General features: G+C 40.6%; 1 protein-coding gene across 1 annotated transcript in view; it reads right to left on the reverse strand.

The window, feature by feature from the left end:
* LOC117496782 (zinc finger and BTB domain-containing protein 24-like) overlaps window positions 1–24,307 on the reverse strand; it is a gene marked incomplete at its 3' end in the record, with an annotated part of 48,397 nt that overhangs the window by 14,645 nt on the left and 9,445 nt on the right. Inside the window, exon 4 of the mRNA XM_034148536.1 lies at window positions 7,075–7,986. Coding sequence (XP_034004427.1) covers window positions 7,075–7,986 — 912 coding nt within the window. The remainder of the gene's footprint in view (window positions 1–7,074; window positions 7,987–24,307) is intronic.

The raw sequence follows: 24,307 nt of genomic DNA on the forward strand, positions 1-24,307 counted from the left end.
TAAATGTACCTTAGAGGGATATTTTTCAAGTTTTTAATACTCATATCAACATATGAGTGGACAAATATGCTTTATATGTTTGTTTATTATCATTTGAACAATGACAACTATTCTCATGAATATTAAACACAACAACCTCTGAACATTAAAAATATTCGCCTCAATTCAACCTGGAACCTCTCTCATACAATAATACTGTGTGTGTGTGTGTGTGTGTGTGTGTGTGTGTGTGTGTGTGTGTGTGTGTGTGTGTGTGTGTGTGTGTGTGTGTGTGTGTGTGTGTGTGTGTGTGTGTGTGTGTGTGTGTGTGTGTGTGTGTGTGTGTGTGTGTGTGTGTGTGTGTGTGTGTGTACATACATTCTGACCCCTTTTAGCCTCCACTTTCACTGCCGGGTCAGAAGCTGTGGCTGCATGACAGGACGACAGGATCTTTAAAGATGTCATGGCAGACAGTAGCAGAAATCTTCCTCTAATCTGGAAGCCATGTTGTCTGTGAGTGAAGCAGTAAACTCAGCAGCAGCCGCTCCCTGTTCCCTGAGACTTCCTCTCACTTTGAGTCTTTGTTCTGGTACAACTGGGAAGAGTTGTGTTTGGTAAAGTTGGATCTTATAGTGTGTGTGTGTGAGTGTGTGTGAGTCTGAGTCTGTGTGTGTGTGTGTGTGTGTGGTCTCAGCATGGCAGAATAACAGCCTGTTTCCTGGTTAGTGACATGTGAGTCAGGTGATAGGTGGAGCTTCATCATGACAGTTTACCCGGTTGAGTTTCATTCAAACTGCATGAGTCATGTGTTTCCTCATTATTTCCTGTAGACTCCTTCTGTCTTCATTATGTCATGGTTCTTCCCCAACTATATTTGATAACGTTTTAAAAGTTGTCAAACATGTCTAGAAATACACATATCAGTTACACCAATCCAACATAAGCAAAGATAAATCTGCCTTTTTGTGGTTGTAGTTTTTACATAATGAAGGATCCTGGGAGATTGAGTCCATGGCTCTGAACACAAATCAGAATGTAATCAGCAGAGTTTTTTGTCTTGTTATATTTCATAATGATAATTCTACCTCTTTTGTCTGTATTCACTCTTCTTCTGCTGCATGGACATTAGCTTTTTACCTTTTATAGGGATTATTTTGCATTTTATTGTTTGTATAGTATGTGCACTGAAAGGTTTCCCCCCCAAAATAAAAATCACAAGAACTCATCACGACATTTCCTGTTTAGATTTCACAGGAAGTGGACCGGCGAAGGCGTCTTAGTGTGACGTGTGCAGAGAGAGCTGCTGCTATAAAACAGACGTACCGGCCTCTGCATCCTCGCGTCTACCAGCTGCAGGTACAAAACGCCTCATCGTTATTAAAGGTCTCCTTTCATGCAACATGCACTTTTTCATGTCTTTTATACATAAATATGTGTCCCTGGTGTGTTAGGGAACTCACAAAGTGAAAACCCTCTCTCTTTTCCTCCGTACCCACATCTCTAAAAACGGGGGAACAACGGAGCTGATCCAGATTTGCTGCAGATATGAAAATGTGGGCTGGCTTTAGACCAGGGGTGGGGAACCTCCGGCCCCCGGGCCGTATACGGCCCGCGAGACCATTTGATACGGCCCTCGAGGTAATTTATAAACACGCGCAAAAAAGACAAAAATTAAAGAAATCTAGACCGCAAAGAAATTAAACAAGCGAGTGCCTGTTTTTCCTGGCCAAGGTCAGGGTCCTTGAACACAACACGAGCCTAACGTGTCATCACGTGGTATATGTCTCGTCTGAAACTGGTGCAGTTCTGACGGAGAGCACCAGAACGTCGCTCCGGCCAACAATTACAGTAGGCCTACCCATAAGGAGCCGTACACATGCCGCCGTTTTTGCGTGGCTGTGTCTTTAGTTGAAAGCCCAGTGGCGATCTGTTCATCTGTCATACTGATCATACAGTCAATAACTTTGTTGTTATTAGCATCTGGTTAGCTAGCTATGCTAACGAATTTAAAAAGCTTTTTCTCCAACCAGTGAGGTAAAGGCACATCTTTATATGATCATTATAGTTATAAAAAAACAACAGAATAAAGTAAACATCTTGTGTCCAATATCTTTCTGTTTTGGTGGTCATGCCACAACCGTGCACGTGAATGCATGCGCGAGTCATGGTAAGATATCTGGATTAAGAGGTTGCTTTTTCTTTGCACAGCATGAAAGAAAGGCGAAATTAATGGGCTGTGATTTTAGTATTTTTAAGCAGAGGTCATTAATTTGTATGGCCCTCAGAGGATGTTGAAAAAATGGAAATGGCCCTTGAGAGGAAAAAGGTTCCCCACCCCTGCTTTAGACCCACGGCCCTATCAGAAACCTCGCTATCAGAAACAATGCACAACGTGTTTTGGACGTATTATGGTCTTTGTTTACATTAGCAAGCATCGCTAACACTCAGAGCTAACCTGTACTGGAGAGAGTATGTGTAAAGAAGCAGGAAATAACCTGAGAGAGAAAAAGCATTTGAGCTCCATACTGTTTCAGAAATAATGCTTGATGTGGTTTTGAACATGATATGGTGTTTAATCACGGCAGCATTTAGCTGAGTATTAAGCTACGGACCCAGAATCAGCACTTTAGTAACAGGGCTGAAATAGAGGGGTTTGAGGCTAGAATATATGATCTGTTTGGTATTTTGAGCAAAACACTTCATCGACATGTTTTTTTATATATTTGTATATATCTGAGACCTATAATGTATGCCTAAAAATAGTATAATAGGAGACCTTTAAGGCAGGGATTATGTGCCGTGAGTTCTCCTTAGCAAGGGTCTGCTCTCCTTAGCAACGGTCTACTAGCTAAAATTAACAACCTCTGGACTGTCCGAAATGACCAATCAGAATCGAGTATCTAACTTAGCCATGCAATGAATGTGTGCATACAGGAACACATCGCTGAAACACCCCCCCCCCCCCCCCCCCTCAGGAGTCCTACCTCGCTCCAAAGTTCAAGCAGATAGTGGATTTCTGCCGAGTCAGCGCCGGCAGGGGGGGGGCTCTCGGAGACTTGCTGCAGGAGGAGGCAGGTGAGAGGTTCACCTTTGATCTCCTCTCACTGAATAATGTGCAGATAACACGTAGAAGCTCACGTTTAATATAAATTATAGTCAGTCTCATTTTATTTTTAGGATACACCATGTGTGGCATGCAAGTCCCGGTTATACAGGGTATAGAAATGTCCTGAAATACATTTTAAATATGTTCAAAATACATAGACAGTGAAAATAACAATTAAACCAAATATTAAAGGGGCCCTATTGTGTTTTTTAGTGTGTTCCCTTTCCTGTAGTGTGTTATAAACAGTACAAAGACGTTGAAAGATGAAGCTCACGGAACACAAATTAGTAATTCCCATTTTTTCCTGTTGACTTCAAAGAGTATACAACGTATTAGGCTTGGTTATACAGGCCATTTTAAAATGTACTAAAGGTCCCATGTCATGGCCATTTCTACTGATCATAATTCCATTGTTGAGGTCTACTAAAATAGATTTATATTGTGCAATTTTCGAAAGTCTCATTGGTTTCTCATACAGCATCTCAGTATAGTATGTGTATTCACTCTCTGTCCTAAACGGCTTGTTGGAGCTCCTGCCCAAATATTAGAGGTTTCGTGTGGGGACTTTAATATAAATATAGGGGTCATGACAGGGACACTACATGTGAATAGGGTAAAATATTTAACTAATAGATATCACTATGAAACTTACTCACTTCATTACTGACATTAAGACAATTCATTGTTGTATTACAACTTTTATGAAATATTATGTTTAAATGTGCAAATTAGGCATTTTCTTATCAAATATGTTTTAATTATGGAGTATTCCAGAACAGAATTGTGAACATTTGGTAAATCCAGGTTAAAAATTATTGTTTTGTTTTGTTTGCATACTCAAATCAAGGTTTTACAAGTTTTCTGACGTTTCATGTCTAAATATGCAAATTAAGCTTCATGTGATCCTAACTGTTGGTGAATTCAGGAGAAATCTACAGACCCAAACAGACAAAGGTATTAAAATAAACTCCTGCGTTTTAGCTGCTTTCTTACCAAATGAAGAACTCTCACTGGTTCAGAACCTTTTTCCTTAAGTGAGTCCCTTTTCTTTTCTGACTTTTTTGTACGGGTATTTCACTTTATATTAAATACATAATACATCATGTTATTTTTGACGAGGATTTGTCTTTTAAATCCCATATAAAGCACATTTCAAGGACTGCCTACTTCCATCTACGGAATATTGCAAAAATCAGGCACATTCTAAATCGCAACAATGCAGAAACACTAATCCATGCTTTTATCACCTCCAGGCTGGATTATTACAATTCCCTTTTATCAGGCTGTCCAAACTCATCATTAAAGACCCTTCAATTCATACAAAATGCTGCAGCACGGGTTTTAACAGGAACAAAGAAGATGGACCACATCACTCCTGTTTTAGCAGCATTGCACTGGCTACCAGTTAAGTCCAGGATAGATTTTAAAATACTTTTACCCACATACAAAGCGCTCAATGGTCAGGGACCATCCTACCGACAGGATCTTTTAATCTCCTATTGCCCCTCAAGGGCATTAAGATCCCAGAGTGCAGGTCTGTTGGTGGTTCCCAGAGTCCTCAGGTGCTAGAGCTTTCGGCTACCAAGCCCCGTTCCTCTGGAATCAACTTCCAGTGACGATTAGGGAGGCAGACAGTGTCCACACATTTAAGAGTAGGTTAAAGACTTTCCTCTTTAGTACAGCGTACAGTTGTTGTTTTTACATTGTTTTACATTGCCAATTTAGTTTGTTGACTTGAGACAAATAGGATTTGTGATTTTGGGCTATATAAATAAACTTGAATTGAATTGAATTGAATAACAATAACAGTTCAGAACATCTAATAAACTTCACTATGAACAATAGCAATACAACTGCAGGAGTATGGATAAAGCGAGATGTTTGCATGCATTTTGAGCAGATTTGGGCAGAATCCAGCAGAGTGGATCGTGCTGTTCATCCTATGTAATGTATATGTAAAGAAAAAATACTAAATATTTTAAGATAAAAGCTGTGAAACAATCTCAATAATTGGCAGCAAAAATGTAAGGTTTTTGTAATTGGAATAAAAGGATACATGTTGAGATAGGAAGTTTTAATATCTTAAGAGAAGAGCTTGCATATTAAAAGATAACAAATATAAACTCTTTTGGCTCCTTCCTGTCTTTCTACTGGTTCTTTCTTGGCTTTGTACTGGCTTCTAGCTCTATTCATGTTTTTTTTTAGCTCTATACCTGATAATTTTCAGAACCTGAAGGCTCTATACGGACTATCTTCTGGTTCTTTTCTGGATCCATCACTATCTCTTGTCTCTGTGCAGTGAATTACACTTTTGTTACTGGAGCAGGTAAAGCATACAACAGATACTTTATTGGAGCACGAAGTGGAAGCTTGGATGAAACACAGCGGACTTCTAAACAATGAACTCCCGCAACTTAGAACGCACCCAACTTTATTTCTTCTAATATTGCAATGCAAACCCATGATGTAATGACAGTAATTAAGAATAATTTAGTCAATGAATGCTCATTTCAGTATATTTAATTACATTACATTACATTACATGTTACTTGTTAGACGCTTTTATCCAGAGCGACTTACATACTCAATACTGTGGGCAATCCCCCCAGGAGCAATTTGGGGTGAAGTGTCTTGCTCAGGGACACAACGACATGCTGACTGCAGTGGGGTTTGAACCTGTGTTGATCCCAACACCAAGGCTCTACCCACTGCGCCACACACCTCCCTTAATCAAACAAAACATAAACATATTGGACATGGCCTCAAGACTGTAACCTTTGCATATTCTGTTGAAAAAGTCAATTACTAGCCATACACACATTGCTGTTTTGAATCATTAATATGTGGATGACAGTTGAACTGGATGATGTAACATTTATGCCATCTGTTGGAAAGAAGAGGTATCGCTCTGTTGGCGTTGTTTGGACAACAAAAACAGAGTGAAGCTCTCATTTCATAAACAATCTTTGAGTACAGACACCGTCCTGCAGAGAGCACACAACACGTTTTGCATCACTTTACAAAACGTTTGCATTAAGAAACTAAGACTAGCTGGACCATTGTAAAGGTCAGTCCACCTTAAATGAGCAATGGGTGATCAGCAGGTGAAAGGCAGGACACAGGAACTTGGTCCTGAGGAGATGTAACGATTATTAAACAAGAAATACTCGATTCAAGGAGTCGAAGAAATTAACATTTGTGATTATTAGCAAATCGGTTGCAGGTGGGTGAAATCAGGCTTAGGGAGTACCGTATTACATGTAACGGCATTAGGTCATCAGGATACAAAATAGGCAAATGTATTCCCTTACGGACCGTCTCCACAGCAGCGTTAAAAAATCTTGAAACGCTTCTGCCCATTCACTTTGAATGGGGTGACGTCACTTTCCCTCACTTTTCGCCGAAATGCATTGTGGGCAGGCGAGCGGAGATTCTCAGGATTTTCAAGATTCAAAGTTGAACAATGTTCAACTTTTGAAGCTGAGGTGGAAGCGGCAGCCAATCAAATCCTGTGTACGCAAATCTGGCAGTTCAAGCTCTAGCCAATCAAACGGCGTGTATGCTGGGAGAGACATACCGCAGATCATTTCCTCATATTCCAAAAAATGGAGGAGAAATTAGCGGTAGCGAATCAATCACCCGGTGCTTTATGACCAGACCTACCGGGATATAAACCGGAGGAGCCAGGCATGGAGGGAGGTGGCAGAGACAGTGGTATGTTTTCGCCTGTTTTGGGGAGTTTATATCCAGTTTACTTCGGGCTTTTTGGCTTCGTATGTCGCGGGCGGGAGATTCATGTGATTGGTTGATCGCAAAAAAATCCCCAAGCCTCAGATACGCCCACCTCCAAGATTTTTTTAACGCTGCTGTGGAGACGGTCCGTTACAGTTACGGAAGCAGCTGACGACCAACACACTTGTGTGTTTTGAAATGATTATGCCATTTAAATTTTTTGTCACAAACATTACAGCTGTATTTTTCCTCTCCTGTGTGGACTCTGATGTGTGCCTTTAAACTTCCACTCTGTGAAAAAGATTTGCTACAAGCTGAGCAGCTAAAGGGTTTCTCTCCTGTGTGGGTTCTCAGGTGTCGATTTAAATCTCTTTTCACTGCAAAAGCTTTCTTACAGACTGAGCAGCTGTGTGGTTTCTCTCCTGTGTGGATTGCCATGTGTTCCTTTAAACTTATAATCAATGCAAAAGATTTGGTACAAACTGAGCAGCCAAAGGGTTTCTCTCCTGTGTGGATTCTCATGTGTCGATTTAAATCTCTTCTCACTTCAAATGGTTTCTTACAGACTGAGCAGCTGAATGGTTTTATTCCTGTGTGGACTCTAATGTGTTTATTTAAACTTCTACTCAATGCAAAAGATTTGGTACAGACTGAGCAGCTGAATCGTTTCTTTTCAGCACTACGGCTTGAATCACTGACAGATTTCCATCTATTTTTCTGTGAGTTTGAGCCCGACGCAGGTTTTCTGGTCTCTTCCCAATCACTGTGTTCACTGTCAGGTTCAGAAGAGTGTTCAGTGTCAGGTTCAGAAGAGTCTTCAGCGTCAGTTTCAGAAGAGTCTCCAGTCTTTGGTTGTAAACTGCTCTCTGGATCTGAGTTCCTGGCTGGTTCTGGTCCTCGGCAGTCATCTCCATCAGCTTCTGTTTCCATGTGTTCAGTTCGTCTTTGATGAGGCTGTGGGGACTGAGGTTTCTTTTTATCATCTTTACTCTTCACAGGGTCAGGAGTGAAAGTGGACTTGGTGATCTCAGCCTCCTCCTGGTCCTGAAGCTGCTCTCCCTCCTGACTGATCCTGAGTTCCTCCTGTTGCTGCTTAATGTGTGGGGGGGTGCTCCACTCCTGCTGGTTAGGGAGAAGCTCTTCTTTAACCACCACCAGCTGCTGGACGTCTGCAGGAAACAGGAAACACACAGTCAGAAAAAACTGTCAAGTGTTAGCATTTAACAATCTGGGAGACATTTTGCAGCCCTAATTAATGCCTTTGTTTTTATACTTTCATATTATCTTTCTTAGTCCCGCCTATTGTGTATTTTTGTTGGCTCAATTCACCTCATGTAGCCCAGCCCTTTCCACTTCCAGTTAAAAATGAAAAAGGGGTTTTTCTTCTGGTTTAGCACTAGCTGCAATGTAAACAATGAATTGTATTTGGGATAGTTCACAGCTACACTACGCCTATAGAATGGTAATACTCTGTTACAAATTCAACATTCTGCATTTAAACCTTATTTAAGTAAAAGTATGCAAGTATTCTCAGAAAAATATACAACACGTTCTTATGTAAAAGTAATGATACTGCAATAAAATGTTCCCTGTCAGTGTTTTATTTATGAGGTTTCTTGATTATTGTCAATGTTGCATTTTACTGCTGTACATGTTTAAGGTTGCACTTCTATAAATGATGATAGAAGAGGGAACTCGCAATCTGAATACACCCAAAATGTAATTTTGTATTTTCTTTTTACCTATTTGATTTTCTGTCTCAAGATGAAAAAATAAATACATACATTTAACAATGAATAAATCATTTATAAATACATTTATAAATACATTTAAAACGGGGAACATTAAAATCAGAATCAGAATACCTTCATTAGTCCCACAGAGGGGAAATGTACGTTGTTACAGTAGAAAAAGAGCCACAGACAGCTTAATGTTACATATATTACATGCATTAAAAAGTATTAAAGTACAAATAAATTAAAATAAGATTTTTTAATATAATAAAAAAATAATAAAAGTTACACAATTTACAAAATACATCCTTTAACAGTTCTTAGGATTTAGCAGCCAGGTATATATTGCACAGTTATTATTGTATAGTCTGACCGCTGCAGGAAGGAAGGACCTGCGGTATCTCTCCGTGAGACAGCGGGGGTGCAGCAGCCTGTCGCTGAAGGAGCTGCACAGTGAGGAGAGGGTGTCCTGGAGGGGGTGGGACACATTGTCCAGCAGGGAGGACAGCTTGGCTGCCATTCTCCTGGCTCCCACCACCTCCACAGTGTCCTGAGGTCTCCCCAGGACAGAGCTGGCTTTCCTTACCAGTCTGTTCCGTCTCTTCCTGTCAGCAGCCGAGATGCTGCTGCCCCAGCAGGCCACACCAGAGAAAATGGCTGATGCCACAACAGAGTCATAAAATGTCTGAAGGAGTGCCCCCTGCACCCCGAAAGACCTCAGTCTCCTCAGCAGAAAGAGTCTGCTCTGTCCCTTCTTGTACAGAGCAGCAGAATGAATGAATGAATAGTAGGGCTGGGCAAGTTAACGTGTTATTATCGCGTCCCAACCAATGAGAGTATTTTGGGCGGGCCTTAGACTGCTGCAGTGCTCACAGGTACCTACGTGAAGCATGAAAATAAGTGGCGGGGACAGAAACATGGAGAACGGTACCAAACTCTAACATGGGACATTTTGTATCTGTTTCAGGCAGCGGAGTTGATAGAACCAGAGTTATGTGTAACCACTGCAAAGTTGAATTTCCATATCACTGGACTCGGAGGATGGTGAAGTCAATAAAACTCTATTTTCTAATGTAATTTACTTGCCCCAAGTTAATTTGTTTTCAGTGTGCGTTTAAATAAGTAACATTTAAGTAACAATGAGAACATGTTTTAAGAATTCATTAATTTATAAATGAAGTCACATTTTCTGAACTTTCTTATAAATACGCTTTGGAAAACTTCATAAAAATGCTTTTGTCAACGCCACGGTCATGACACGCCCTCAAACGAGAATACCGCTGTGTGAGACTTCCTGTTCCTCTTTACAGCGATTCTTCGGCAGCTGAACATGTGCTTGCTTCTGAACTACTTCAAATCATCGTAAAACAAGTAAGCATACCACCTGAGTTATTAATTACTTATTTTTAACTAGCAAGTGTTATTTACTTTTCTTGTATTCACTGTTTCGAACGGAACATCGACATTTTAATGCATGCCAGCGCCATTACTGTTGTTAAAGTTAAAAAAGTGGTTAACTTAAAGGTGGGGTAGGTAAGTTTGAGAAACCGGCTCGAGATACACTTTTTGATATATTCCATGGAATGCTCTTAACATCCCGATAGCAATGAATATCTTAAGTGCTTTGACAAAAAATCCATAACAAAATTTCATCTGTGGAAGCTGTGGCGCTGTAAAAAGCACGACCAATCATCTGAGCCGGCGCGGCTAAAATAACTGGATGGCCTACCTGCCTGTCAGCCTTCCATCTGTGCACAAACTTATCTCGTGCCCTCATTGGTCATGTGTGCGTTCGTGTGTGTTGGAGGAGGGGCTCTGTAAGGAAGTGGCAGATTTGTTCCGGCTGTGTATTTTCAAATTCTAGCGCACTCAAGCTGGTCTCTTCAAAATTACCTACCCCACCTTTAAGAGTACGTATTAAGAATCAACTCCGCAAACTGTTCCCCTGTGCCGCTCTAAGCGTTGGCCAGGCACCGCCATGCGACCGCGGGGCTCAGAGGCTCTGCTGCCGAGCATGTTGTGCGGTAAAATACCTCCGCTAAAACTATTGCCTACTACTTTATATCCATGTTTGAATCTACAGGAGAGTTAACGTTAGCTTGGAGGTGCCATTGACTTCGGTTAAGGTGCATTCAGGCGCAATTCAGTAAAAGTGTGTATTGGGCGAAGATGCATTTATAACGTCAGCAAGATGTGTTCAATGTAGTACAATAAAATGCAGTCTTTAGCGAGAAATATCAATAAATACAGTTGTATTAAGGAGATGTTTTACTACAACATAAAGTAGATATTAGACAGTATGCAAACGAGATAAAGGAGTGTATATTGAAGTAATTAGGATCCGCTGTGTAGAGAATCATGGAATTGTACTGGTATCTAAACCATCCTTAAAAAATGCCATCCTTATAAATGTACGTAAATAAAATACCGTTTTAAATGATACTTATGTTTTAATTATGTTTGATTCTATTCAAATCAGGTTTTATTTATATAGCACATTTTAAAAACGATTTTTGGTCGAGCCAAAGTGCTGTACATTAGAGATGGCAAATCCGGATCATTTTACGGACTCAGGGTCTTCTGAGTCAGTCATTGAAGAGATCCGGATCATACGAGTCATTTGAGTCATATGAGTCAGCATCACCAAGACCGTAGAAATCCTATTGGTGAAACCGAAAAGTTGTTGCATTTCACGAGCATATTATTATTCCATATATTTTGAATATATATATATATATTTGTGTATATATATATATATAATATCTGCATGTATATTTTCTATTTCGACATGTATATTTTATATTTTATATTTTATTTTATTTTTATTTCTATTCTTGTATATTTTGTAGTTTTGTTTTATTGTAAAATGGCTTATGCTGCTGTAACAACAACAATTTCCCAATTTGGGATCAATAAAGTACTATCTATCTATCTATTAAACTGACGTTATATTAACCTCCGCTACACAGTGTATTTTGCTTTAATAAAAAATGTTGATCACAAAAAAAAGGGTTATTTTGCGATTTGGCAAATCTGAGTCTGCTGTTGACTCGTGCATGAGGACGAGTCTGCTGGATCTCTGGATCTGCTGCTATATACGGCTCCGAGTCCGCACGAGTCTGCTCTGCTGTGTGTTGCACACACAGTGAGTCAGGATTTGCGAATCCGAGTCTGCTGTGGACTCGTGCATGACGGACGAGTCTGCTGGATCTCTGGATCTGCTGCTATACGGTTACGGCTCCGAGTCCGCACGAGTCTGATCCGCTGTGTGTTGCAGCGAGTCAGGATTTGCGAATCTGCGAGTCTGCTGTTGGAGCCGTCGGCTCCTCTGAGTCCCCACGAGTCTGCAGGAAGTTTCACTGATCCGCGTCCCCTCCCCTGAGCCAAACGATCACTTCTGGCAGCTATCCTGTGACTGTATACTTGCTAAAGGGTAGGTAGATGGACTTGGGGTACGTTGTAAAGTGATTTTACATGTTATAAAGAGAGTAGCGAGTGACGCAATTTATAGTTTTAATTTGTACGTCACACCAAGTGTGGGACTCAAGGACTCGGGTTAATGGAGAGGGGAGACTCGTCATGACCAGCTCATTTCTAGGATCCGGGTTAATGATCCGGATGAATCAGGACTCGCTCATCTCTACTGTACATGCAAATAATAAATAACACATTACTACAATCGCAAACAGAAGACAATCAATTACAACAGCAAATATAAAATCAAATACAGGGAAATGTCATGTGTCGTGCTCAGCTCTGACTAGAAGGCCAGGGAGAAGAAGTGAGTTTTTAGTGTTGATTTAAAAACCCCTAGGGTCTGGGCCGACCTCACATGGAGGGGCAGAGTGTTCCAGAGCCTAGGGCCAGCTGCTGCGAAGGCTCGGTGACCTCGGGTTTTTAGCCTGGTCTTGGGCACTACCAGCAGCAGCTGGTCAGCCGACCTTAGTGCTCTGGCTGGGGTGTAGCGATGGAGGAGTTCTGCTATATAGGCCGGAGCAAGCCCATTTAGTGCTTAAAAACAAATAAAAGGAGTTTAAAATCAATTCCGAACCTAATTGGAAGCCAGTGCAATGAGGCCAGAATTGGGGTGATGTGGTCACGCTTTTTGTGGCCAGTGAGAAGACGCGCAGCTGCGTTCTGCACTAGCTGCAGGCGTCTAATTGACGCCTGGTCCATACCCACGTATAGAGCGTTGCAATAATCCAGCCTTGTGGTTACAAAGGCGTTAATAACCCTTTCTAGGTCTTTAAAAGATAAAAACGGCTTGGTCTTGGCCAATAGTCGTATTTAAAAAAAGCAGGTTTTGACTACGGTACTGACCTGCTTATCAAATTTAAAAGCGCTATTGAAGGTCACTCCAAGGTTCATGACAGAGGGGAGGATGTTTTTATTGAGAGAGCCCAGAATATCAACCGGAGAGGCTGGAGGTTGGGGTCCAAAAAAAGATGACCTCGGTCTTGCTCTCTATAGGTGCGTTCACACCGGAGTACTTTGGTGTACTTTTCCCACAATAGTTAATCAGAACTACGATATATTTGCGTTCACACCAAAAAGCCCCAGGAACTAAAGTAGCTCAACTTAGTTCACTTTTCAGTCCCTGCTACAGAGCAGGGTCTCTCGTGGGAGAAAGTAGTTCCTACGTCTGATTGGCTGTGCGGAATGCAAACCACGCCCGTTTGACTCAGAATTTTTTGTTGTAAGCGGCCATTGTATTTCCTCGCTTCGCAGCACACACGAAGAGATTCCTTTTGTGAAAGCAGTTATTATAGCAACACTAAATAAATCAATTGGAGCGGTGGAGTGATGAGGATGAGGATGTGTCTGCGCTTCTGGCGATTGACTCGGAGGACGCGAAGCGCCACATTCCGAAGCTTCTACTGAATGCAGTTTCTCTGGCTCTGCAAAGTTAGCAGACCTGGCAAAGTCATGTCGGGACGACTACCAAGGTAAAATAAAATACATGCACTGCACTGTTTTAATCTGCACAATACTGGTCTTAGATGTACTTTTATTTGCTCAGTAGATCGAGCTAGCCATGGTAGAACTAGCTAACGTTAGGTCCAAGCTGGCTAATAACATCTAGCTAGCTAGCTATTCTCATCCATGCCCGCTATGAACACGTTTTGACTTGTGAATAAGTGCAATGTTCTGTAATTTGCTTCACTAACTCATGGCACTAATCGTGTGTTTCAGGCGAGGTGTTTCTCTCAGGATTAGAAACTAGTTTTCCCCTCCGGGATAAAACGAGAATATATCGTTAGCAATTAGCATGCTAGCTGGACATAATGCTACCTCTGTGGCTAATGCATAGAGGTAAACAATAGATTGTAGTTGAAGTAATTTCAAGTAATTTGCAACATTCATTCTACATGTTAATGGTAAAAGCTTAAACAGTTGATTACCTGCATGCCACAAAGACTGATGTTCTAATATTTTTGCACATTTAAGTAGAAATGTAATTGAAATTCTATTTACTGGCTTAACATTGTTCCTTCTCATAGTATTATCCTAAATAGTTTGACCTTATTTCCTCAGAAGGCTTCTCAGACTACATGGAGGATCCCTCAGAGAAACACAGTTTCCACGTTCAGTTCCCCCCCGCTGAGAGTAGGCAGCCTGCGCCCGGTCAGCGGACACCATCAGGACCACTATCTGATCACAGAGGATCCCATCCTGACCGCTGCTGCCATACTGCAGCAAACAGGAGGGAACGGAGGTGAAAACACACTTTATACATTTAGATATGTGGAGCACAAAGAAAAGTGTTGAGTTTAACTATAAAAATATTAGTTTCAACTAACCTAATACCGTTATATGAACTTTGCTGTGTTTTCAGCGTAGCTTTGTAAAGGTAACATTTAGCAGCTAAACTGTGGATAACAAGTAAACCACATTGGTTTGTTATTCAATATGGCCACCAAAAGCTTTTTGAATCATTACATGTCACTTGTTAGACGCTTTTATCCAAAGCTTACCTACTCAATACTGTGGGCAATCCCCACAGGAGCACTTTGGGGTGAAGTGTCTCGGGGACACAACGACATGCTACACCCTACCCCTACACACTACCCCTCCGTTTGCGCGTTCGCGCGGAGGGTCCGCCACATTAAGTGCTGTTCCAAACCAACGAGTGTGGAGGGGGAGTGGGCTATCAAGCCCTCAAACAGCGAGTCTGCATCGGTGCTGACTTGAGACCGGTCTCTACCTGACCGGAGTCACGCTGTGTGTGTCCGTCAGGAAACACGCTGTTAAAAAGTAGTTCCAGCAAACATCCACTGATAAATTGCGATGTTAACAACCTCATGATAACCTCATATTTTTTTAACTTAGGATCATACCTGTGTTTAGTCTAGAAAAAGGTAAATGTGTGCATTTTATTATAAAGTTGTGTATATTTACAGACTGTTGCAAAAACTAAGAAGCTTATAAACATCAGGTTTAAAACTAAAAGAGCTTTACAAAAAAGTAACACAATGAAAGATGTTTGGAGTTTTATTTGAGTTATTAATTTACATTTTTTGTCTAAGAGAAGCTGATTTGAAACCGTTGTTACATACAGTTACGGCATTTCCTGTTTCTGCCGGAGAGAGGGGAGTTTGTCCCAAAGCTTGCCGCTGTATTTACTCCCTCCATCTGACAGGAGGGAGCCTCGTTGAGCTGCGAGTGTGGCTACAGACGGAGTTCACTCCGTCACGGAGGGGTAGGGTCGAGGGAGTGGTTTGGGATTGGGCCTCAGAGGTGGAGATCGCCCACAGTGATGACTCTGACGTGGGGGGCTCTCTGTTATGGGCTGCTCCCCTTCTGGTATTTGGACAATGTTGTGTCGTTGTTGCGATTAAACTGATCTTGTATCTTGCATATTTCACCTTAGGAAAGTGGGCACGCGATGACAGCTTCCTTGACACCATGGACTGCCGTGCCATGGTCAGCAAGGAGAATGAGGACCTGCGTGCCAAGGAGATGCACGACGAACGGCTGCTGCATTCACACAAGGCCCAGGAATCGGACGACCAGCTGCTCATGTTGATGCAGCGCCATGCTGACTCGGCGGCGCCAGGTGGAGGTGTCGGCGCGCCAGGTGGAGCAACAAAATACCTTTCAGGCTGGGCTTCTGGCAGTGCTAAGCGAGCTGATTAAATCCAACAGGCCTTCAATACAAAAATTAAGAAAAACTTGTCGTCGTTGATAAACTGTACAATGACTTGTTGGGAGGCGTGTGGTGGAGTGGTCTGGTGCGTTGGTGTTCGGATCAGGGGAGCACAGGTTCAAGCCCCACTGCAGTCAGGATGTCGTTGTGTCCCTGTTATTATATTGTTTTGATACTGACACTTATTGATCTGCTGCTGATAAATAAAAGAGAACCTACATTGCGATTAAACAGAAAATGTATCTTGCTTATTTCTCCTGACACTTTATGGTGACCTGTGTAGCATCCTATACATCACATGTAAGTGATTATTCTGATACCATCATGACACCATGAAACTGGCGAAGCTTTATTTATTGTGTCCCACCCCATATGTGTCTTTGAAAAAGATCATTCAATTGTATTTCAAAATGGCGTCCATCAACACAAACACTATTTATAGAAAGAGAAATGGTTAAGTTTGTAATTAACAGTGTTGTGAGTTCAATATTTTAATTAATTATAGTAAGGGAACATAGGAGGATATATAATAAAGGTGTTAACTGCTGAGCCTATTTACTGTGCAATACTACAGACATGTTAGTGGTATTATTTCTTATCTAACTCTTTCCTATGGTCAGACAAATCAGAAGTCATTTAAACAATTTCAGATTGTTCTTTTTGTTTCTCAATTGATTTTCCAGAATATGCACCACCTAGGCACAGACTTTATATCACAAATAAATGAATGACATGTACTACAGTAATTGATTATATTGATATTGCCTACTCAGATATAAATGTGTATAAAATGAAATCAATTCAAAGTTTCTTGCTGCTTTTAATGCAATTCATGGCTGCAGGGCAAACGTCCAAAATCCTTATTCTACAATCATTTAATCAAGACACTTGTGTATATTTTACTTTAATTTGTAATAAACAAAAAAATATGAATGGTTGTCATCAAGCTGGGTCGCCGGTAAGGCAGTCCATTCCTCCCTGTACTCATCACCACGACGCTCACACAGGTTATGCAATACGCAACATGCTGCCACCTGGATTTTGATATTGTCCATGTTGCAGTCGTTTCGCTTCAAGCACCGCATATCTGGAACACATACAAAGACACAAATTAGCCCGACATAACTCCATAAATCCTACATTAGATAGTATTAATGTGATTTACTGAACGTACCATTGCTGTTCTTTGGGCGTGATAACGGTCATCATCATCAGCTGACGAAACATGTCCATAGCGTGTGCTTGTCGCCGTCCAGTCCTTTTGTTAAGGCTTCTTAACCACGATCTGTATTTGTGGCTGAGTTATTGGCTTAAATAACTCAGCACCAAAACCACAACTTCAGTCAACTCCATAGCGTGTCTGACTGAGGTCGGAAGGTAAACACAAGCATACAGCGGAAGCGGAAGTTTTTTTTCTTCTTCTCTCGGTTTTTTGGCGGATTGCAACTTTAAGGTGCATACCGCCATCTACTGTACTCGCCGTGAAGTTGTTTGCGGCCTGCCAGGAAAAGCTAAGCAGAAGAAGAAGAAGTGACGTCAGCGGCTCATTTGCCTAATCCACCCCCAGGAACTCATTTTGGTGTGAACGCGATCTGCTTTAGTTCATCAGAACTAAAAGAACTCTCATGAACTAAAGTTCTCAGGAACTACTGTGGGAAAAGTACTTGGTGTGAACGCGCCTATTGAGGTTGAGGACATTTTGGCTCAGCCAGGATTTGATCTCTGTCAAGCAGTCCATCAATAGCTGTAATGAGTTCAGTGTTTCCCCTAGGTTTACTGCTTGGGGATATATATTTTTTAAATCCTCTGGAGCAGAGAGAGGAGCTGTGGATTATTGTTATTGATTAATGCATCAGTGTTTCTTTGGGTCAAAATCACTAAACTCACAACTTAAATGATACAGATGTAACAGCTCATTTAGGACAGTTTGAAACGCGAGGGCCGTGGTCGGCACGAGGTCTGCCCGTGATCTGCCCGCGATCAAGAGACAACCTCCAATTTCACTTGAGACCGCCCCCGTGATAAATACATGTAATTATTGTGAAGCCAGCTGTAATGGATCATTGATCCACCAGGGGGTGCAGTGGGGTTCCACACTGGAGCTCATGTGAAATCAACTTCATACAGTACGCTGGATGTACAGTATGTCTGGTACTACTGTATAGCGTATCTTTGTTAAGATCCATATGTCACGGATAGGATCATAGTCTGTGCTAAATAAGAGACATGTAATCATTTACAAAACATCACCATGTTGTTACTGTTATTTAACAAAATAATGTTGTTTAGTCGAAAAAAACGAACGAGAGGAAATGCAGCCGGCTCTCGATTTTTAATCCTAATTTAATCATCATCTTCACCACGATCATTTATGTTTATGTTCGCCGAATTGACATGAAATCACTGACAAATATGAATATACTGTATTCAACTTCATTAAAACGTTATTAACGTGCCTAAACTCAGTAATTCACTAAAAATATTTATATTTTAAATGGAGCCTTGTCAGGCAGATCAGGATCCCGACGCGTAAACACATAGAAAATGTTTTTATTGATTTAAAAAATAGTTGTATGTATTGATTTAAATTGACATGCATCCGCTAAGAAAAATAGTCCGTTGTTACCGTTTTTTAAACAGTCAGAATGAAACGGCAGCTCTCAGCTGTGTGTTTACACACCTAATGGCCCATCAGCCACAGCTCTCTCTCTCTTCTTCTCCAGCAATTAAGTTAACTGTAGGTTACTCTGAGTGACAAGCTTACAGTTAGTGAAGTAACACTTTTTTTTTGTGAGTCACGACTTGGCTGTTTCATTCTAACATAACGCTCCAAATATTACTGTTTCCACTCAGACTTCAATACAGCTACACCATTGTTTGGTTTCCATGGTAGCGCGTCTCTTTAGTAGCGCACACTCCTTTCCTGTAAATTACAGGTCCAGCCAGGCAAAACAGTGCACTTCTCTTTCCCGCACTACTGTGACAGACCATGGGGCTGGGTCAGCCACTAACATATTCATATTTCTCTTCTCAATAAGAGAAATATGAACGTTAGTTTTTAACTGAAATGATCAAATAAAGTCAAAATGTCACAGAGTTTACAAACATTGACCATACCGTTCACCAGCCCCCACCCCCCTATGTTGAGTATACTCTTTGTTTAAAACTAATTGGCCATCGGAATGTGTGTGTCCCAACCCCCCCCCAGTGATATCTCTTCTCCAGCAGTCTGTAGGTTTGTGTTCGCATATTTATGCTGTCGCAGTTCCTGTTGTTTCTATCGCGCATTGCCGGTATGAAAGGGTCTGTGCCGGAAATATCAAACATTTAATAAAAGTGAAAAACAATGAACAAGACTTAACGTATTAATAATAATTAATTATATTTATTCCGTTTGGATGTACGATTTTTGACTTTGTTTAGAGCAGTGATCTTCTCTTCCTCTCTGCAGCAGAGAGCTAAGCGCTGTCAGACCGGACCTAACCCTAACCCTGAAAAGTATTATCACCTGAAAGTAAAATTAATCATTATGTTATTAGTATTAAATTCATATAAGTATTTTTACAACTTGTATTTAGAAATAATATTAAAGCAAACGATTGTAAAGGTAAAAGTATGAGCATCAAATCAAATCAATTAAGGTGACTGAGGCTTTTTAACATAGACTTTTCAGTGTCCCACATCCTGGGGATTGTGTTTACAAACATTGACCGTTCACCATCCCCCACCCCCCTACTGTATGTTGATTTTTGACTTTGTTTAGAGCAGTGAATTCTCTTTCTCTCTGCAGCAGAGAGCTAAGCGCTGTCAGACCGGACCTAACCCTAACCCTGAAAGGTATTATCATCTGAAAGTAAAATGAATCATTATGTTATTAGTAGGGCTGTCAGTCGATTAAAATATTTAATCGCGATTAATCGCATGATTGTCCATAGTTAATCGTGATTAATCGCACCTTTTTTATCTGTTCTAAATGTACCTTAGAGGGATATTTTTCAAGTTTTTAATACTCATATCAACATATGAGTGGACAAATATGCTTTATATGTTTGTTTATTATCATTTGAACAATGACAACTATTCTCATGAATATTAAACACAACAACCTCTGAACATTACAAATATTCGCCTCAATTCAACCTGGAACCTCTCATACAATAATACAATACAAAGTGTGTGTGTGTGTGTGTGAGTGTGAGTGTGAGTGTGTATGTGTGTGTGAGAATGTGGAGACACTGTGCAGCTTAAGGCATATATGCTCGAACGGGAGCTGCCTGGACGCTGCAATCATGTTGCGCGCACTATCCGTGCTGAGTGTGCTGACTTTTCGTACAATGTCCCACTGTCTGGCTACCTGCATAAAGTCAAGTGCTCGGCGCAGTTGTCGGCGAAATGTCACTCCTCTGTTTTCATTGAAACAGCTCCTTATATCCGTTAGCGCAGCTAGCTAGCACCATGTGCTAACAACAACAACAACACGTAAGGTGTGCTTTGCTCGCGCCACACATACACACACCCTCCCGGTCCTCCCAATGGCCAGTCCGGGCCTGCCGGTGAGCGTGGAAGTGTGGTCTGCCACAAGCGGGCGGCAGGAGTGGGGCTGTCAGCATCAGCTTGTAGATGGTATTTTAAACTCGATGCGCTCTGAAACTACGGGGCGGCCGAGGACAAAAAATACACATGCGTTAATCGCGTTAAAAAATATATATAATAATAGTGGCGTTAACTTGACAGCCCTAGTTATTAGTATTAAATACATATAAGTATTTTTACAACTTGTATTTAGAAATACTCTGTTGTAATTATTGATGCATAAATGTGTTCATCCATTCAATGTGGCATCTGCTATAATGGGGTTAATGTATGATATTACTTAATAATACAATACACTATATAATATGATAATTACATTTTAAATGTGATTCATTTCTTATTTCATAGTTTCTCATCATTATTATAACAGTTCTGTTTTATATGAGTGTTGAGAGCTGTATCCATAAATCTCTTAATTTTGCCCTCAAAGTGCACCAGATTGATGCATTTAACTTCAATATAAAGAAAAACATCTTTTGTTGTAACAACAATAACATTATAAATAGTAGCATAGCTGAACATGGTATTGTACATTTAGCTTTGAGTGTTACTGACCTGAGATGTTTTCATTACATGAATTAAGGTGACTGAGGCTTTTTAACATAGACTTTTCAGTGTCCCACATTTTGCACAGAACTGTCCCACATTAGGAAATGCAGATTGTCTGAGACAACTTGGCACTAAGAGTACTGATATGTCTACCATTTCTTTTATGAGTGTAATATCTGCATTTTCTCTTTTGGTTTGATTAGGACACATCCTGGGGATTGTGTTTACAAACATTGACCATACCGTTTACCATCCCCCACCCCCCTACTGTATGTTGATTTTTGACTTTGTTTAGAGCAGTGAATTCTCTTTCAACTTGGCACTAAGAGTACTGATATGTCTACCATTTATTTTCTGAGTGTAATATCTGCATTTTCTCTTTTGAAAAAACAAGTCTTAGTTTGGCCACTCATTTTTAATCACACACGTCTCCCCATCCCATTCAAATTCAAATTATTGACTGAAAGAGCAGTGTTGCCTACATGTAAATGGGTGGCATTGCCTATATGCATTTGAAAATAAATAGTACCCTCCTCTGAGTGACTACCTGTTGACTTCACATCTTGTACTGTGATCTGCATGCACTTATCAAAACATTTAATTAAAGAATGGTGATATACACAGTATATGCTGTGATGCAGCGGGAGGAGGAAAACACACACTTCAAGTCAGATCATCACCCTTGGCTATTTTAATTACCTCTCAAACTACCTAAACTAGTTATAAATGTTTATTTTTACTGTCGGCCTGGTCACTCATTACTGGATCAGCTGCTGCATGAGACAGACACTGAAAAGTATTATCATCTGAAATGAATCATTATGTTATTAGTATTAAATACATATAAGTATTTTTTAGGGCTGTCAAGTTAACGCGTTAATAACGCGTTAACGGAAAAAAAAATGAACGCCACTAATTATTTTAAACGCGATTAACGCATGTGTATTTTTTGTCCTCAGCCGCCCCGTAGTTTCAGAGCGCAACGAGTTTAAAATACCATCTACAAGCTGATGCTGACAGCCCCGCTCCTGCCGCCCGCTTGTGGCAGACCACACTTCCACGCTCACCGGCAGGTAGGGCTGTGCATCTTCACTGGTCTCACGATTCGATTCAATTCGATATCCCGATGCATCACGATTCATACCAATGCGTTGCATCCTCAATTTTCTATATTACTGCACATGGCTTCTTTTTCATCAATGCATACATGCAGTAAATACATATGAACTCTCTTTTTATTATTTAGAAAGTGCTTCAGAAATCAATAACATAAATGTCTTGACATTAATTTATAAACCAAAATAAATTAATTGTATATGTCCTCCCTATATCTGTGTGTGAAGTTGTTCCATCCTCAAAAACAAAAAACTAATGCTTCTGCAGTCTAGCTGCAGCTTCTAGCAACGGTCTTCTGTTAAAAAAAGGACACTGAATGTCCTGAATGTGGCATCACACACAGGACTTGAGTCTGAACACAGCAGACAACAGGAGTATTTACAATAGCATATACAAACAAAAATAGTGCATGTGGGTGCACACTTACATTCTCTGTCTTACTGTTACATAAATCCCATGAATGTATGAGATTAAGTTAGCTTCATTATATCTCAATCAGTGATTAAAGGTGGGGTAGGTAAGTTTGAGAAACCGGCTCGAGATACACTTTTTGTTATATTCCATGGAATGCTCTTAACATCCCGATAGCAATGAATATCTTAAAGTGGACCTATCATGCTATATTTGAATAATGTAGTGTAGGACCATACCTATATAAGGCATATTTATACTTTTTTCAAAATACCAAACAGATCATGCATTTTAGCCATGCCTAATTTCGCTCAATTTGACAATTTATAGCTCTGTTTTTGCAAGGGTTGATTCTGTGAGCAACAGCACCATCTAGAGGCCTGGCATATGTACTACAGCGTCTCCAGCGCTTTCGAACGGCAATGCCGTGGCTGTCTCCTCCTGATTGGTGGAGTTGGCCCAATAGCCGTAGCGCCACTTTCCTGACGTCAGGAAAGTGTTCAAATCTGGATCAGTTTTTATCAGATCTGTTGCAGCCCCTTTTTTAGAGATTTGGGTATATTCACTGCAAATACAACAGCACTTTGTTCAGAATATCAGTATGAGAAAAAGACACCCTCTGTCCTTAGACCCTCACATCATACAAGGACAAACTTCCAGAGAAAAACCCACATTTCAAAGGGAAAAATGGGAGAAACCTCGGGGAGAGCAACAGAGGAGGGATCCCTCTCCCAGGATGGACAGAAGTGCAATAGATGCCGTGTGTAAATCGAAGAGATAATACATTTTACAGCGTAGGTAGACCGCATGACAAATAAAGAAGTGTAAAGTAAACATTTACATTATTATTATGATTATTTAATATATAAAGACTATATATTATTGAATTACAAGATTAGATATATTTTATTTGATCTAAAATATTGATGTGTTCAAATGCTCTTCTAAACAAAACTGAAAGTCCATGAAAAGTTGTCTTTCTGTATTTGTGAATGAAGCGCCATCTCCTGGTTAAATCCTGAAATTGAAAATCTGGCAACGCCCTCTTGGAAAATAGTGGGAGGGCTTAACATTCCCAGATGCAGGATTGCGGTCGAATACTCCAAAAAAACAGCTCCTAAGTTCTAACCCTATCGTCTATTCCTTGACCTCGGAGTGAAACGTCATGGGGTTAAGGGATAGTGGATAGGAGAATTCAAAAGGATTTAGGAGAAGAGACTGCGGTACTTTAGAGAATCCGACTGCACTTTCACTATCCGACGTGTTTATGATGCGCCAGCGGATGTCATAAATGTGCGTCTGCTGCTGTGGGGAAACTATGGAAACTACAGTTTTCTATTCAGCGGACTACAACATGGATGTTTAATAAGAACGAGGGACTACTGTAAACTCATCTAGAGACTCTGCACCGTGCTCTGATGCTGTTGTTTTATGCTTTATGAACGGGGACAACAGAGAAACATATTCTTCATGACCAAAGTTGGAATTGAAATAAAAAAGGAAAGTGAAACTTATGCTCGTCACCCTCTCCCTCCGGTCCACATAAATACAAATGATCCCAATACGTATGATTGTATGAAAAGATCTTAAAATCAATACAAATGTATTTATTATAAACGTTAGTCCTTAACATCTATCACTGTGTATATCACCATTCAAACATCTTTTAAAAGTTGAACAAACCCCACACAGCTCAGTAAAGACTGTGAAATGTTGACTTTATTTGATCATTTCAGTAAAAACTAACGTTCATATTTCTCTTTTTGATTATAATACTGATGAACGTTCAAAACAAAGCACTTTGGCAACTTACCACATACGTTTTAAAATGCTTAATAAGCACCGTAACTTTCATGATATCATTTCTCGTTCATAATCGGTTGTTTCCGTGAACGGCCGACTGTTGTGTGACGGCAAATGCTGCGGCCGCAAGGCATTGTG

This window comes from Trematomus bernacchii, unplaced genomic scaffold (genome assembly GCF_902827165.1).
Source record: "Trematomus bernacchii unplaced genomic scaffold, fTreBer1.1, whole genome shotgun sequence".
NCBI classification, from domain to species: domain Eukaryota; kingdom Metazoa; phylum Chordata; class Actinopteri; order Perciformes; family Nototheniidae; genus Trematomus; species Trematomus bernacchii.